A 16,016-nucleotide genomic window follows, 5' to 3' on the forward strand; every position below is an offset into this window, starting at 1 on the left:
AAGGCGTATTCCTGAGAATCTTTCAAGTGTAAATGTAAGCAATAAAAGCTACATGCACTAAAGTGCTCACAGGACGTTCTAACTTCTACGGAAGAGACTCCCTTTTCTAGAATGGATTAATTTGCAATCTCCCACTAAGGTAGCAGGAAGCATGAGAGAATTGAATAAGAAGACATGCGCAGAACACGGCCGTAATAAGGCTTGCACGTTCTTTCTGTGGTCCGGGCTTCGGGGCCATGCACGGACCGTGGAAATCACGGTCGTGTGCATGGCCCCATAGGAATGAATGGGGCCGCAATTCTCCCATGGATTTTCGGGGGAATTGCGGCTGCAAAAGCACGTTCGTGTGCATGGGGCCTTACAATTATATTTTTAAGAGACCCTAAAATGTTACACTCGGCACAGGCAGTGACTAGAGTGCCTTATAATGCAGTCTAATGGTGCCCCATACACAATAGATGAAAGTCGACTGAGCCTGCCGATTTTGATGGGACCGGCCAACTATCTAATGTGTGTGGGTATGCCCAGCCTCCCACAACGGCAGATGTCCGGGAAAGAAGGATCGAACATGTTGCCTGACCTTTTTTGTTCCTGCAGGAGATAAGACGCTGCCAGAGGGGTCTGGCACTGCTTTATAGGAGAAAAAGCTGTTGGTCGAACGAGCGTTTTGGCTGACAGCTGTTGTAAGTATATGGGCAGCTTAAGATATTCAATAGGAATGTGTATTTTTACTAAGGCATGACATAATTAAGTGATAAGCGAACCTATTGGTCCATCTCACAAGATGGTTGGCTTCATAGTAAGTCGGTATCAGATCAAAAATGTGTCTAAAGGTGGTTTTACATTGACGGACATTGACGGACATACCTTTACCAACAATTAACGAGCGACGATGGATAATACAGCTTGTCAGTCGGCGCTTGTTTGCTCCATTCAAATGGGGCAATGATCGGGAGTATGGGGACAAATAATCATTCGCTCAGTTATTGGCTGATCGCTCCCTGTTTACACAGGCCAATAATCAGGATCGGGCATATGTATGAACTCTCGTTCACCCGATCATTGGCCCGTGTAAAAGAGCCTAAAGAATGTGATATTTTTGTTCAAGGAAACTCTATGTAGGAGGTGAGAAAAAGACGAAACAATTTGAGCATCTGGAACTGCAATTATTCACATCACGCAGATTGCACACTGTTTATAATTATCCAGGACTGTTGTATCATTACTGCAACCAATACTGGCGTACAGATGCCCCATCACTGTGTTCTTAGAAAACGTCATTATTAATTATTTCACCAAAATCTGTAACTTTGTTAAAGAAAATATTTGTTACATTTTCATGATGTTTCTCTTCTCACTTCTGGGATATTTTAGGTGTGGTTTACAATTACAAATATTACATTACAATAATATTGGCTACGGCACCCATTAACTATAGCACTGTACATTCAGTTCTTCTGTAGATACGTAGTTAATGTAGTTGTCAGTATTTGAAAGCCAGTTCCAGGGACACTTTGTGCGAACATTCTTATGACTAACATTTTGGTAGAACATTGTTATTTGTTCGCAGGATCTGTCATGGAAGGACAGCTTTATTTTAAATTGAATTATGGACTTCCTTTATTTAGGAGCCCCAATCTAAGCAGCGTGCCAAAAAACCTCATACCAATAGCAGGAAGTCCATCTTTTGCACAGCCGATGGCAAAAGCTCAAGGGATGTACTTTTGTATTTTGGGAATGGTCAAGAATTGATGGTGGCGCTACCTCATCACAGGAGATCATGTTTCAATAGAAAATTAAATTGTTCTCCCACTAAAACACTGATATTGAGAATCATTTAGAAATCCACAATTTTGCTTCCCCTCCTTGTATTTATTGCTGCATTATTTTGGTAAACTTTTACATGCTATCTATCTATCTATCTATCTATCTATCTATCTATCTATCTATCTATCTATCTATCTATCTATCTATCTATCTATCTATCTATCTATCTATCTATCTATCTATCTATCTATTTGTTATAATGCTCTTTATATTGCACATATGGGACCCAAAATATGCATCTATGCATATTTCTGTCTGTCAGAATTCAAAATGACAAAGACTTGGAATGATATGTGAAGTCAGTGATATTTTAGAGGGGTTGTTTCAACAGGGCAAACCAGGTCCATATCACCCGTAAGCTCGGGACATCCCTCTATGAGCCAGAGCATGGATTTGGTAACAAGTAGCGTGTCTCACTCTGGAGGATTTAGGCCGTTCTTGTATTACATGATCAGCCATTCATCTGAAGGGCCGGTCTGACTGGCAGAAGCTTCGCTGGCAAAATTAGCAGTTTGCCAGGGTAACTTGGGAGCCAGCATCTCTCTGTAATAAGACAACCTTTTTAGGGCCTTGTTTTTATGTTGCATTTTTGGGGTGTTTTGACTGCTGTGGTTTCCTAGTATAGCGACTGTAGAAAAAAAATAAAATTGGGGTACTAATGCATTTTCCTAACGTGGCTTATTAAAACTGTGTGGTAAAGAACATTAATTCCTGAAAAAGAAAAGAAAATGTAAATATATATAATTAATATGTCCTCTTTAGGTAAGGTGAAACTGTCACTAGATTTAAGGGCGCTAAACCACCAGCACGTCATTATACTGCTTGGAAATAGCGTTCTAAACATGCTCTTTTCAATACTGTTAGTTTTAGCATTTTGGCTGAAAATAAGTTATAATACGGTGTGCACTGTATGCAATTTACCAGAGAAGGGTCCTGAGATGCATCTGGGTGTACTAGCGTCGGCTTCATTTGAGCACTGAGCATGTGCAGGATGCTGTTGGACTCCTCTCAGGACTCTTCTCTGGTAATTTACATACAGCACACACTGGATTATAAATTATTTTTAGCCAAAATGCTATAACGTTTTAAAAGGGGCATGTTTAGGACGCTATTCCCCAGCAGTATAACTACATGTTAAAGGTTTAGCGCCCTAAAATTTAGTGACCAGTACCCTTTAAGCTATTAAACATTGTATTCTGACATTTTAGTTATATCTGTTTCTGGGAAAGCTTTCTGGAAACAGTACTTTACTATTATATTTAAGAATAATTGTTCCTTTTTCACTATCACTGGTACATTGGTAAAATATGCCCAATGTCTGACGTACAACCTCTGAGTTGTATAGAGCTGTAATATGGCACCCATAGACTTCTATGGGGCTCTACTGTACAGATTTTTACAGATTTTTGGCCATGCTTCATCGGACGACGTATTTTTAGAAGCACTGCTCCCATGTATATGAGGCCTCAGGATCAGTGTTTGACCCCTTCATTGTCCAATAGCTATGAAATGTTTTTTGGTATTCACGATCTCCAGTTGATCAGAAAGATTTATCAGGATATGTTCAGTTCTGCAATATAAATAAAGCCTCTATTAGAGTTCCTTTTATTGTAGGCCAGTTCCTCTCCCGTGTTGCTTTGGCCAATGCCACTAGTTTTCATTTCCAGTTTCTTGTTTTTATCATATGAGTTCTGGTTGTGACCTTTGATTCATATAACAGGCAGATAGGAAAAATACTAAATTCATTTTCTATTAACTAAGTTACTGTGTTGGTATTATACTTGATAAATTTGGATATATTTCTTTTTTCAGCACCTGTTACAATGGGCTGTGGATTAAACAAGTTTGAGAAATTTGATGAGAAAAGACCTGGAAACATATATTCGACGTTAAAGCGACCACATGTTGAAACCAAGATAGATGTATCGTATGAATACCGCTATGTGGATTTTACAACAATTACCCAAGGTACACTGGTTTACTTTTGCATATGAGAATCAGAAACATTTTACTATGTCTGCCTGAGTACAAAAATAACTATTAGGGGCTGCTCACATATGTTCGTTGCCCCTGTCAGTTTCTCTCCAGCGTATAGCATGAAGGAAACGAATGCTAGAACAGATCCCCTATCTTTCTATGGGATCTGTACTGGCACATGGGACATATGTTGGTGCCACCAGACCTGTGCAGGAGCCGGATCCAAAAACATTACCTGCAGTGTTTTTGTGTCTGGCTCCCTGGGAGGTCCGGCGCTGCATACTATTTAGTGTGCTGCTCGCCAGATCAACGCTGCATCCACCTTCTGGCAGCACCTGGCGTTGGAATCCCCGGCCAGAGCATTGCCGACGCTGTGTCCGGGGATTCTGCTCCAGGAGGAGCCCCTGATGTCACTGTCCATATATGCAGCATTATCTACAGGGGGTGTGTGGCACTATATACAGAGGACACTGTGGCTTTATCTACACAAGAAATCCATCCGTTTTTAAAACGGACAGTGAAAAACGGATGCAAAATGGGTTACAATCGGCTATCAAAAACGGAAATGCGGACACGGAACGGACGCAAAACATCTGTCAAAAAAGGACTGAGATGGCTGTTTTTAGCAAGCGACACTCGGACCCTGACGTGTGAATAGAAACAGCAGCAATCCCAGCGTGGTGTGGGGTGGGTTGGAGATGTGGGGTGGGATTAGGTAACTGTAAAGGTGCAAAAAACTATCTACTCCCTGAAGTTAGGGCTATTGTTTGGCATCTTTGCAGGTTCACATGGCTGCTTCTAAGATCTAATCTGAGGTGAGGTGAGTGGACAGCAGCTGCCTTCTGGGCCCTCCTTCTCGGCACCGGCCTAAGCGCTGCACTGAATATGACACACGTGACATTACAATGTGTGTGTCAGACTTCAGTATAGCGCCGAGGCTGCAGCAGAGAAGGAGAGCCCTGACATACCAGGATCACGTCAGAAGTTCTGTGAAACGACATGTACACAACATGTATCTAATCTATCATGTATCCAATCTATCACAAGCTATGCACCACTCTGATAAAAATTGACACATTTTGAGACCCTAGACTACCTTTTTGGTGGACCATTGTGGGAAAAACTGATGGTAAAAACGGATGGTAATAACTGTTGACAACCGATGACAACTGATGGTTTTGTAGTAAAAATTTCGCATCAGTTGTAATCACTTGAGAAACAAGAAAACTGATCCTGATGCAAATGATATATGTGAACTCACCCTTATTTGTAAGAAAACATCTTCTCTTGTGTGAAGCTAGATTAGGGTGTGTTCACATAATTGAATTACGGAAATAAATAAACTTTTTGATGATATTCTGTGCCAATGTGAATGCTAGGGCTTAATATATGTGCCTGCACCTCTACTCTGGGAATAAACTGATAAAAGATTAAGGCTACATTCACAAGAACGTGGCCAAACTCGGATGTAAAAAACTGCAGTTTTTTACGTCCGAGGTGCACCCGTGCAGGATGCATTATCACACAATCCCCATGCACTAGAGCAGGGGTCTCAAGCACGGGGGCCGCATGTGGCCTCTGAGGCTGTCATCTGCGGCCCCCGGGACACAGAATCGCTAGTATCAGCTCTACTTCGGGACTCTGTGGAATTCCCTTACATCGCTGCCCATATATGGACAGTGTTGTCAAGGTCTTCCCCAAAGCGGAGCCCCAGGCAGAGCGTTAGTATCGGCTCTGCTCCGGGACTGTGGAATTCCCTGACATCGCTGTCCATATATGGACAGTGTTGTCAGGGTTTTCTCCAGAGCGGAGTCCTGGGCAGAGCTCTAGTATCGGCTCTACTCCGGGACTCTGTGGAATTCCCTGACATCGCTGTCCATATATGGACAGTGTTGTCAGGGTCTTCCCCAGTGCGGAGTCTCGGGCAGAGCGCTAGTGTCGGCTCTGCTCCGGTACTCTGTGGAATTCCCTGACATCGCTGTCCATATATGGACAGTGTTGTCAGGGTCTTCCCCAGAGCGGAGTCCCGAGCAGAGCGCTAGTATCGGCTCTGCTCCGGGACTCTGTGGAATTCCCTGACGTCGCTGTCTATATATGGACACGCGATGTCTGTGGCTTCCCCAGAGCCTAAGTCCCGGGTAGAGCGCTAGTATAGGCTCTGCTCCGGGACTCTGTGGAATTCCCTGACATCGCTGTCAATATATGGACAGTGATGTCAGGGGCTTGCCCAGAGCTGGACAGTGATGTCAGGAGCACAGCTGGAGTCCCAGTTGGAGCGCTACTAGCGCTCTGCCTGGGACTCCAGCTCTGCGGTTGCCCCTGACATCTCTGTCCATATATGAACAGTGATGTCAGTAGCAGAGCTGGAATCCTAGGCAGAGTGCTAGAAGTGGCTCTGCTCCGGGACTCCAGCTGTGGGCAAGCCCCTGACATCACTGTCCATATATGGACACTGATGTCAGTTGCTTCCCCATAGTTCCGGAGCAGAGCCTATACTAGTGCTCTGCTCTGGAACGGCTCTGGGGTTGCCCCTGATATCACATTCCGGTCCAGGAGGATCCCCTGATGTCACTATGTATGGAAAGTGACATCAGGGGCTCCTCCAGCAGAGGAATCCCTGGCCAACGCGTGGCAACGCTCTGGCTGGGGATTCCACTCCTAGAGGGAGCACCAATGGAGCTGTCTATTGGGGGTGTGTGTGGCACTATCTACAAGGGGTGTGTGTGTGGCATTATCTACAGAGGGCGCTGTGGCAGCATCTACAGAGGGCACTGTGGCAGCATCTACAGAGGGCACTGTGGCAGCATCTACAGAGGGCACTATGGCAGCATCTACAGAGGGCACTGTAGCAGCATCTACAAAGGACGCTGTGGCAGCATCTACAGAGGGCACTGTGGCAGTATCTACAGAGGGCACTGTGGGTGTGTGGCAGTATCTACAGAGGACACTGGCATTATCTAGGGGTTTGTGGCAGTATCTACAGAGGACACTGTGGCAGTATCTGCAGAGGGCACTGTGGCAGTATCTACAGAGGGCACTGTGGCAGTTTCTACAGAGGGCACTGTGGCAGTATCTATAGAGGGCACTGTGGCAGTTTCTACATAGGGCATTGTGGCAGTATATACAGAAGGCACTGTGGCAGCATCTACAGAGGGCACTGTGGCAGTATCCTCAGAGGGCACTGTGGCAGTATCAACAGAGGGCACTGTGGCAGTTTCTACAGAGGGCACTGTGGCAGTATCTATAGAGGGCTCTGTGGCACTATCTAAAAACGGGCTGCCCAATCTTGACATTTGTGTGTCTGCCAAACGCTGCCAACTTAGCCGCCGGACTGCATTTGGCAACACTTAAGCTGGAAAACTGGATTGTTGAAATAAGCACATGGAGAAATCTCGCAAATTTCCGTTAAGTTTAAACCTAGTGGTATTATTATAGTAGTGTAGTATTATTATTATAGTAATGTAGTATTATTATAGTAGTTCAAATAACTATTTGATTAACAATAATTTTGTATTGTATCGTATCAAATTTGAAAGTAATGCGGCCCGTCAACTTCACATTTTTTCTATATGTGGCTCACTTACCTGGCCGAGTTTGAGACCCCTGCACTAGAGTATATGGTGGGATGCGTGAAGCGCAAAAAAATAGGACATGTCCTATTTTTTCACGGACCCTTTACACATTCTGTGAGAAACAACGGTCATGTGAACGGCCCCTTTGAAGTACATGAGTTCATGTGACGGCCGTTGTTTTAACGGCCTGTCACACGGACGTGATACACGCTAGTCTGAATGAGCCCTTAGAGGTTGTTTCTGCTGTAGCAGGGACATATGCACTAACTATGCATGCACAGTGGTTATATTGACAGATCCCGTCGTCTCTGTGTCTGCAGCATATGAGTAACCTATTTTGATATAATAAAGTACACTTTTAACTATAGTCAGCAAATATGAATACTTTTATAATTCTAATATATCTTTTCTGTCATTTATTTTTCAGTTCATTGTGTTAAATACTTCCATCAACAAGCTACTGTCGACACATTTATTCTTTTATTCATTGCTATTGAGTACTTTGCGTATAATAGCGTAGTGCTGTGAATAGGCTGCATGTCTGGGAAGCTCATTAACACTCTTAATAGCCCCTATAGTCATGATTATGCATAGTAAGTTACAGAGAAAAAAGTAAAAACAGAAATAAAATATAATACTTGACTTTTTAGCTATATAGCAAATATTGATTTAAAGGCTATGTACACCTTTGACATCATTTTTTGTTTTTGTTTTTTTAAATAAAAATGTCAGTGTAAATGGTGCAACTTCCTAAATACATTTTATTAAAAATTATTTTTACTTTTTGCGACACAGCTGCTTTGTATCCTGTATACAGAACAGCTGTATCTTGCACTGAATCCTGTATCCGTCAGGTCATCGTCACTGACCTGTTCAGTGTCAGCGGGTCCTTTGTGTCTCATGAGTGATCGTTAACAGCTCGATCCTGCGTGTCAAAGTTAGATCTGATCGATTACAGGTGGATCCTGCGTGTCAGAGACACGCAGGACCCACTGTCACTGAACCCATTACTCCCGCAGACCTGACGGATTCTGGTCTTAGCGAACAATACAACTTCTCTGTATACATCTCGAAAAGTAAAAATAATTTTTAATAAAATGTATTTAGGAAGTTGCATCAAAAACACTGATGCAAAATTTTATTAAAAAAAAGAAATAAAAACTATGTCAAAGGTGTACATAACCTTTAATGTGGAGCTTCACTTCAAACCCTATGTGACAGAAAAAGAAAAATGATAGTTCATTGCATTGCAAACTTATATGGAAGCATAAAAACAATCATTTAATGATGGAGACTTCTACCAAGTTTTAAAAAGATAGATGAAATCCTTGTCACATAAAGAAAAAAGCAAAAAAAATACCAAGAAAATCTAAAATAACACCAATAACTGAATGGTTAAGCTTGATGGGCATGTGTCTTTTTTCAACTTAAGTATCTATGTAAGCATCATATTATAGCGATTATATTTGCTTATAGACAACTTTTGCAAGGACAGCAGAAATTATATTAGGAAAGGGCAGACAATTAGAATGTGTTAATTTAAAAGGCTTTACAATTTTATGTTGTTTTAAAACTAATCTAGATCGTGATTCAATTCCTCACCATTTTCAAGATCTTGTTTTGCGTCTTTGAATGAAAATATTTTTTAAATCTAGAAGCTAAAAAAAATGGACAGTGACCTAGTCTTTGTCTTACCTGAGAATTTTTTACAGTTCTATTCAGTCTACTTAGTCCTGCACTGAAAAGTCATACATTTTACCTACATTGATATATTGTAGAAACTATCAGGACAGAAGAGAGATTTGTGCTGATGATGTACTTAGCTCTCTGAGAATTGCCTACACTTGACTGGGGCTAATCCGCCAGCTTGTCCGTGCAGAATCTGCTAGAACAAGTAGCATACTACTTATTCTTGAAATTGTTTTCCTCAACGTGAACAAAAATCCATACGGATTTTATTTTTTCTACTATATGTGAACAGGGTTACAAACACCCCATTCACATCCATTGGATGCAGAGTGTTCACGGATTTCATGAGGATTTCGGCATAGAAATGTTGTCTGTATTTGGTTTACTACAGTGTCTAGGGCTTTGTTTGCGTGTCTACTTTTAGCAATGACTTCCAGAATGAACAGAGGATCCAGTTCATGATTCGTAAATTTCTTTATTTTTCTTCCCAAGTCCGCAGTCATCAGGGGCATCTGGGATCAGTAACATTGTGTTCTGTGTGTGTCTGACACTGCAGCATTTTTTCCATTGCCAATGACTTGTTTTTTTGTTGTTTTACTGCTTATATGGCATACTGTCTTTCTTATGGTCATTAGCGTAAGAAGTACAGTACATGGCTGGTTTGTCCAATGACTCACATAGTCAATTCAGCAATTCTCCTATTTTGTTTCTTATGCAGGAAATGACTTTAGTTACTTAGTGGTGTGCTGAGAATGGTAAATTACAGTATTATATTACATGCCATTTATATGAGCTAGATAATGTCATCAGAATGCTAATCACTACAGCCCAGATTCATTCTCAGTCTTTACTGCTTGTTGGTGACTTTGCTCATTAGATAGGCAGGAATTCTACCCCTGGACAGGTCTTTGACTCCCACAAGACTACATATTGTTTTATCATCCACGCTTCAGGTAAGTATACATTATTGTAGAAATAATGATTGACAACAATAAAGGGCTCAAACTTTAGCTATATACATTATTGAAAGTTTTTTGCTCAATGTAACCTGTTTAAAGTGGTTCTCTCATCATGAGAACCCTGTTTTGAGATGATTGCCGCGGGTCCAGCTTCTGAAACTCTAGGTGATTGACTGTTATTGCTGGGGGAAGTTGCAGTCAGCCAAACATTCACCTTCCAGCGGCCGCTGCAGCATAAAAGTAGTACTTCATGGGTAGCAATTCAAATAAATGTCCGACAGAGCGGTGCCACCCTCTAGGACGACCATATGCACTAATAGAACATATTTAGAAGGGTTTTCGTAGCAAGACAACCCCTTTGAGTTTATAGTAATGTATGTATTGTCATAATCAGCTTTGGTATATAGCTTGGTTATCTAAGACTATTGTGTGTGATTATTTTCTGTCCAAAATTACTTGTACCCTTTAAAGTTTAAAAAAAAATGCCCATTTTTTTCTGAAATAAGTTGAAACTGACCAAAGTATTTGGTATCTACCATTCTCTAATTCACAGCAAGTACAATAAAAAAAATTCGATCTTTTAACAATCTGATTCAACTAATAAAACTACGCTACGCTGCGACTACGCTATTAATTCCTTCGAAATGACAGAACCCTTTCACAACTGAGACAAACAGAAACCATTGGCATCGGATCCGTCACCATTGAAATCAATGGTGATTTCCATTTGTATCGGTCAGGGCTCCGTTCTGACGGAAAGCTCAGACAGAACGTCGGAATGGAGCCCTGACGCAGATGTGAACATAGCCTTAGTGATCTATAATAGGATAGGTTATCTTTCAGTCATATGTTGGAGCACATATAGGATGGTAGATAGTTTGTTAAAAACTTTAGCTAGTTTATAGATCTCGAAGAGTGAGAGCTTGATCACTATAGTTTAGAGAACCACTGATATGTCTACTGTTTACAACATTGCCATTCAGATTGAATGAGTTCATAATTCAATATCTCTAGACTATTCAAAAAAGTGCAAATTGTATTTATTACTGATTGCTGGGGCTTAAAGGGGTTTTCCCATCAGGGACATTTATGACATATCCACAGGAGATGTCATAAATGTCAGATAGATGCAGGTCCCACCTCTGGGACCCGCACCTATCTCTAGAACATGGCCCCCTAAACCCTGTTCTGCCGCTCTGTGTTGAGGCAGAAGCAGGTGAATTCCGACCATGAATTAGGAAACCGCGTAGCTCGCTGAGTTATGCTGTTTCCGTAAGTCCCATAGAACTGAATGGTGGTTACGGAAACAGCATAGCTTGCATGCTACGCTGCTTCTGTAACTGCCACTCACTACTATGGGTGTTACAGAAACAGCGTAGCTCAGCGAGCTACTCTGTTTTCGTAACTTCCGACCATATAGTCAGGAAGTGGCCGGGGAGACAGATGGAGCAGAAAAAGGTAGAACAGGGTTTAATGAGCCCCGTTCTAGAGATAGGTGCCGGTCCCAGAGGTGGGACACGCATCTATCTGACATTTATGACATATCCTGTGGATATTAAAAAAATATATAGTTTTAAAGCAGCACAGGTCCCGGTAGCTGGGATGGTGTCACACTGTCAAGTCAGACAAACCCAATCTGACATAATGCAGTATTCAAGGTAAAATGGTTTGACAACAGCACACATCTCCAGGTTTTCCATCAATGGGTACATTTATTGTCAAAACATCGAGGTAAGACAGGCAACGTTTCGACTTGGCTGGCGATGTGTGCTGTTGTCAAACCACTTTACCTTGAATATATCCTGTCGATATGTCATAAATGTCTCTGATGGGTAAACCCCTTTAACTAGAATTCATAGGGCCCCATAGCAAAAGGAGATAAGCCCCCACCACCTAGTGACAGGAAATTGAATAAGCAGTAGCAATAATTAAAGATATGGATAATCGTGCCATATATCAGAGAATCCGCATACATTAGTAGTGCTAGATAGCAGGTAGCCACCAACCTTTTAATTCCCCACAAAAAGGAACAACATTCTTGCTCCTGAGTGGGCCCCCTTTACCTCTGTGCCCCATAGCAGTTGCTTTGGCTGCTACGGCTATAATTACCCACATGACTGATTGCTTCTAAGATTCACAGTTTTGTGAAGGTGCTAACTTTTAATATTCTTTGGATTGTTAGCAGACATTCCCTTGTCCTTATAATCTATAGCAGCAAGGAAGACACTCACTTCATTTTACTAAAGCCTTACTTTACCTGATAAGTAATCTTTACAAAAGGGAAGTATATATTGGCAGGGGAATAATAAATAGGATTTTCCCCGTTTAACATTCTCAAAATGATGTGTAATCTAGCAAACTAGCAGGACTCTGATTTTGGGGCAAATGGCCAAGGAATCACATATTCAGACATAGTTGATGCCAAAGTGCACTTAACGACTTAAACTGGGCAATTTCTCTAATGGCATATAGGTATTTTGTAGAAATGGCAGTCTTGTGGAAATTGTGTAAAATTGAATGAATAAGTGCAAATTTTGTGTGTACTGACAGTAGGATTTCAAGACATGCTTTCTCAAATAAAGACTTATTTTTCTTCTTTTTTTTCTTCTTTATTCGGATCAAAAGGTTTATCACAGAGAAGTCAATGCTTTTAGTAGCCGAGAGCACATTTTTGTGTACATGTCATGAATAAGAGACGCCCGCGCAGATTCAGGGGTTTATTTTCAGAGAAACTTTTTTTTTGTATTTTGTAGAATTTGAATTTACAATTATCTTACTATTAGAGTTAAAGCTCATTGTTGTAAACTTTGACAGGAAATTATTCTTTCCTTTTAAAAAGTCAACAATGCCATGTTTAGAGACAGCTTTGGCATTAAACTTTACCCACGTTTCAAAATGTCAGACTATGAAGTTATACTGCATCTGTTCTCCTCATGAGCATCTGCTTGTGATTTTGGAAGTGTCAGCACATGGAGACACTTATTGGGGAAGCAGATAACATGCTATTTCATTATGTATGTAATTCTTTAGGTTTAAAAATGCACATATAAAGTAAACTAACTGCTCCAAAACAATGCTGTCCGGTTTTCTTTGTTTTGTTAACCCACCCATGTCTGTATAGGTAACATAATATATTTACATAGTTAGTAGGTTGAAAGAAAAAAAAAACAAAACGAAATCCATCAAGTTCGGCCTTGATGGATTTAATAATATATTGTCACTGTTTACAGCAAATTAGATGTTATGTTCAGATAAGCGTAAGTAAATCATAGTTTGTTTAGTGCGTATTTAAAGGCTATAGACACCATTGACATGGAATTAATTTTATATATATATATTAGTGGTTTCCTTGAGTTTATAAAAGCTTCAGGCTGCAATTTTTATTCCTTCAATCATTTTCAGACCCCTTAATATTCAGTTTACAACCTGCTCCTATTTTCAGACTTTTCTCCTGTGGGCGCGTGATGGATGTTAGGTCTCTTTGACTCCAGGATGCTTCTGCCTTCACTAGCTCTTATGAACTAGCACAGCTTCATTCCTGTACTGCTTTTTCTCTACACTGATAGTCTGCTCTACTCCCTCCTCTGCTCTCCTCTTTATCTACACTCTGATTTAGTGCCACCCGGGAGCTTTCTGCCCGCTCTACACTCTGATCTGCTATGTACAACCTCCTCCGGACATAAAGAGATGGAGAGGGAGAGCAGAAAGACACAACCAACAGAAGTGAGCTATCGGATTTATGCCAGATTCAGCAGTACAACCATCTATGTACAGGATTTACACAGACTACAGAAGCAGAGGTAGAACCTTTTTAATAAAAACTATTACAAAGTTGCTTAATTTTGCATCTAGGAAGCAAATGAACAATAATAAATGTCAGTGCAAAGTTGTCCATAACCTTTAATCCTTTCCCTGACAAGGACATATCTCATTCGTCCTGGCAGAAAGGCACTGCAGCCTGCCAAGGACATATTTGGTATGTCCTTTCCACAAATGGCTCTCAAACTTAGGCTGTGTCGACAATGTCTGTGTTAGAGCAGGTTGAAGTGAGTGGTGCATATATTTGCCGCTTTAACTTCAGCTGTGTAGTGGAGGAGAGGGGGATTCTGGCCGCATCCAGGAAGAGGCGGAGAAGCTGTCATCCTCCTCCTGTCCCTGTATGTGTGTGGATGACCCTAGGCGCATGGGTAACATAATCTTTTCTTCATACTATAGCCCCCTCTTATCAATCAAACAAATAGTCAAAAGTGGGAAAATGTAAAAAAAACAAAAAACCTGGCAGGGAAAGGGTTAAAGTGTATCTTTAGACAAAAAACAAAGTTATGTTGACCAAACTCTTATTCGTCAACAGCTGTGTCCTGACTCCACCATAAACATGCATGCTTAGGTCAGCGGAGCATTCATGCTTATTTCACTTGGGAGGGGGGAATAACCTGGTGCCAGACAGCTCTGGCAGCGTGCATCTCCTGGGGGAACAAAGGATCATACGTGTAGAAATGCAACATGCTAGATGCTTGTTTTCCTTGACAACAAATGTCAGAAAACAGTAGAGCTGTGCCCAGTGGCGTAGCTAGCGGGGCAGGGGGGCGATGGCTCTGGGCCCACAGAGATGGTTAAAGTTATATAGTTAGGGTATATATACAGGGATAATGGCTTGTATATACAGGGATGATGGGGTTAATACACGGATGATGGTTGGACTACCCATCATCCCTGTATATAACCCCCATCATCCCTGTCATACAACCCCCATCATCCCTGTATATACCAGCCATCATTCCTGTATATAACGCCCATAAGCCAGGCTGGTATATACAGGGATGATGGGGATTATATACAGTGATGATGGGGGTTACTACGCTATTGATTCCACCGAAAAAACGGAAAGCATACAGAACGGAGACAAACGGAAACCATTAGCAACTAAAGCGTTACAATTTAAATCAATGGTAATGCAAATGGAAAGCTATGGTTTCCGTTTGGTTTCTGTTCGGTATCCGTTCAGGGGCTCCCCTGACGGAAAGGTCTGACAGAACCCATGATCGTAAACCCCGACGCAGATGTGAACGATGCCTTAGATGTGATCGGTAACAGCTTGATCCTGCGAGTTACATGTGTTGGGTTGGTCAAATATGTTTCGCCTCCCCTGTGCTAAACCCCTAGCTACGCCTCTGGCTGTGCCTATAAATATTAGATTGTTGGCTAATATCGCTCTTGTTCTTTCACCATCCTATTTTTCTTCCTGCGTCCTGAAAACAGTTGGCTGTTAAAGAGGCTCTGTCACTAGTTTATAACTTCCCTATCTCCTACTTAATCTAATAGTCACTTTAATGTAGATAATTTCTTTTTTTTTTTTTAAACTTTTATTTTTCACCTAGTTATGAACGTTTTAAGACTGATGCAAATTTGTTCTTAAAGGGAACCTGTCACCAGCATTTCACCTATTGAACTTTACTTATCCCTCACTGGCCGCTGCTATCAAAAGTTCATTGCCGTTATCCCCTCTCCTAAACTTCTCCTCTGACTGTAAATAACGGTCTGCAAACATTTCACGCCTTTTATCGTAATAATCCGGTGTCCCGTTGTACGCACATACCAGAATAGGAAATCAATGCGCAAGCTCAGGATTTTGTGTGGCGAGGAGCTGTCAATCAAAAGTAAGGAGGCGGGGTAAACTCGGAAAGAAGATATTATTATTTTCAAACGAAGATTTGACTTTTTTCTGCTCATTAGCATACGGTGTGGGAACACTAAAAAATGGAATACTAAAGCTACAGAGCCGACTAAGAAGACAATTATAGGTTATATAGAAATGATTTTTCACCCACTGCCACCAGGTATTGCCGGTTTAATAGGTGAAATGCTGGTGACAGGTTCCCTCTAATGCCCAACTGGCCATTTTTTTACTATTGACCAAGTGGGCATTGTAAAGAAAAGTGTATGACGCTGACTAATCAGCATCATACACTTCTCTTCATTCCAGCCCAGCTTG

The 16,016-nt window shown here is 41.4% G+C and overlaps 1 protein-coding gene across 1 annotated transcript in view; it reads left to right on the top strand.

Annotated features, from left to right (window-relative positions):
* RFTN1 (raftlin, lipid raft linker 1) overlaps positions 1-16,016 on the top strand; it is a 310,755-nt gene that overhangs the window by 45,844 nt on the left and 248,895 nt on the right. The window contains exon 2 of the mRNA XM_075827235.1: positions 3,640-3,795. Coding sequence (XP_075683350.1) covers positions 3,651-3,795 — 145 coding nt within the window. The 5' untranslated portion in view covers positions 3,640-3,650. The remainder of the gene's footprint in view (positions 1-3,639; positions 3,796-16,016) is intronic.

This window comes from Rhinoderma darwinii, chromosome 5, assembly GCF_050947455.1.
Source record: "Rhinoderma darwinii isolate aRhiDar2 chromosome 5, aRhiDar2.hap1, whole genome shotgun sequence".
Lineage (NCBI taxonomy): Eukaryota > Metazoa > Chordata > Amphibia > Anura > Rhinodermatidae > Rhinoderma > Rhinoderma darwinii.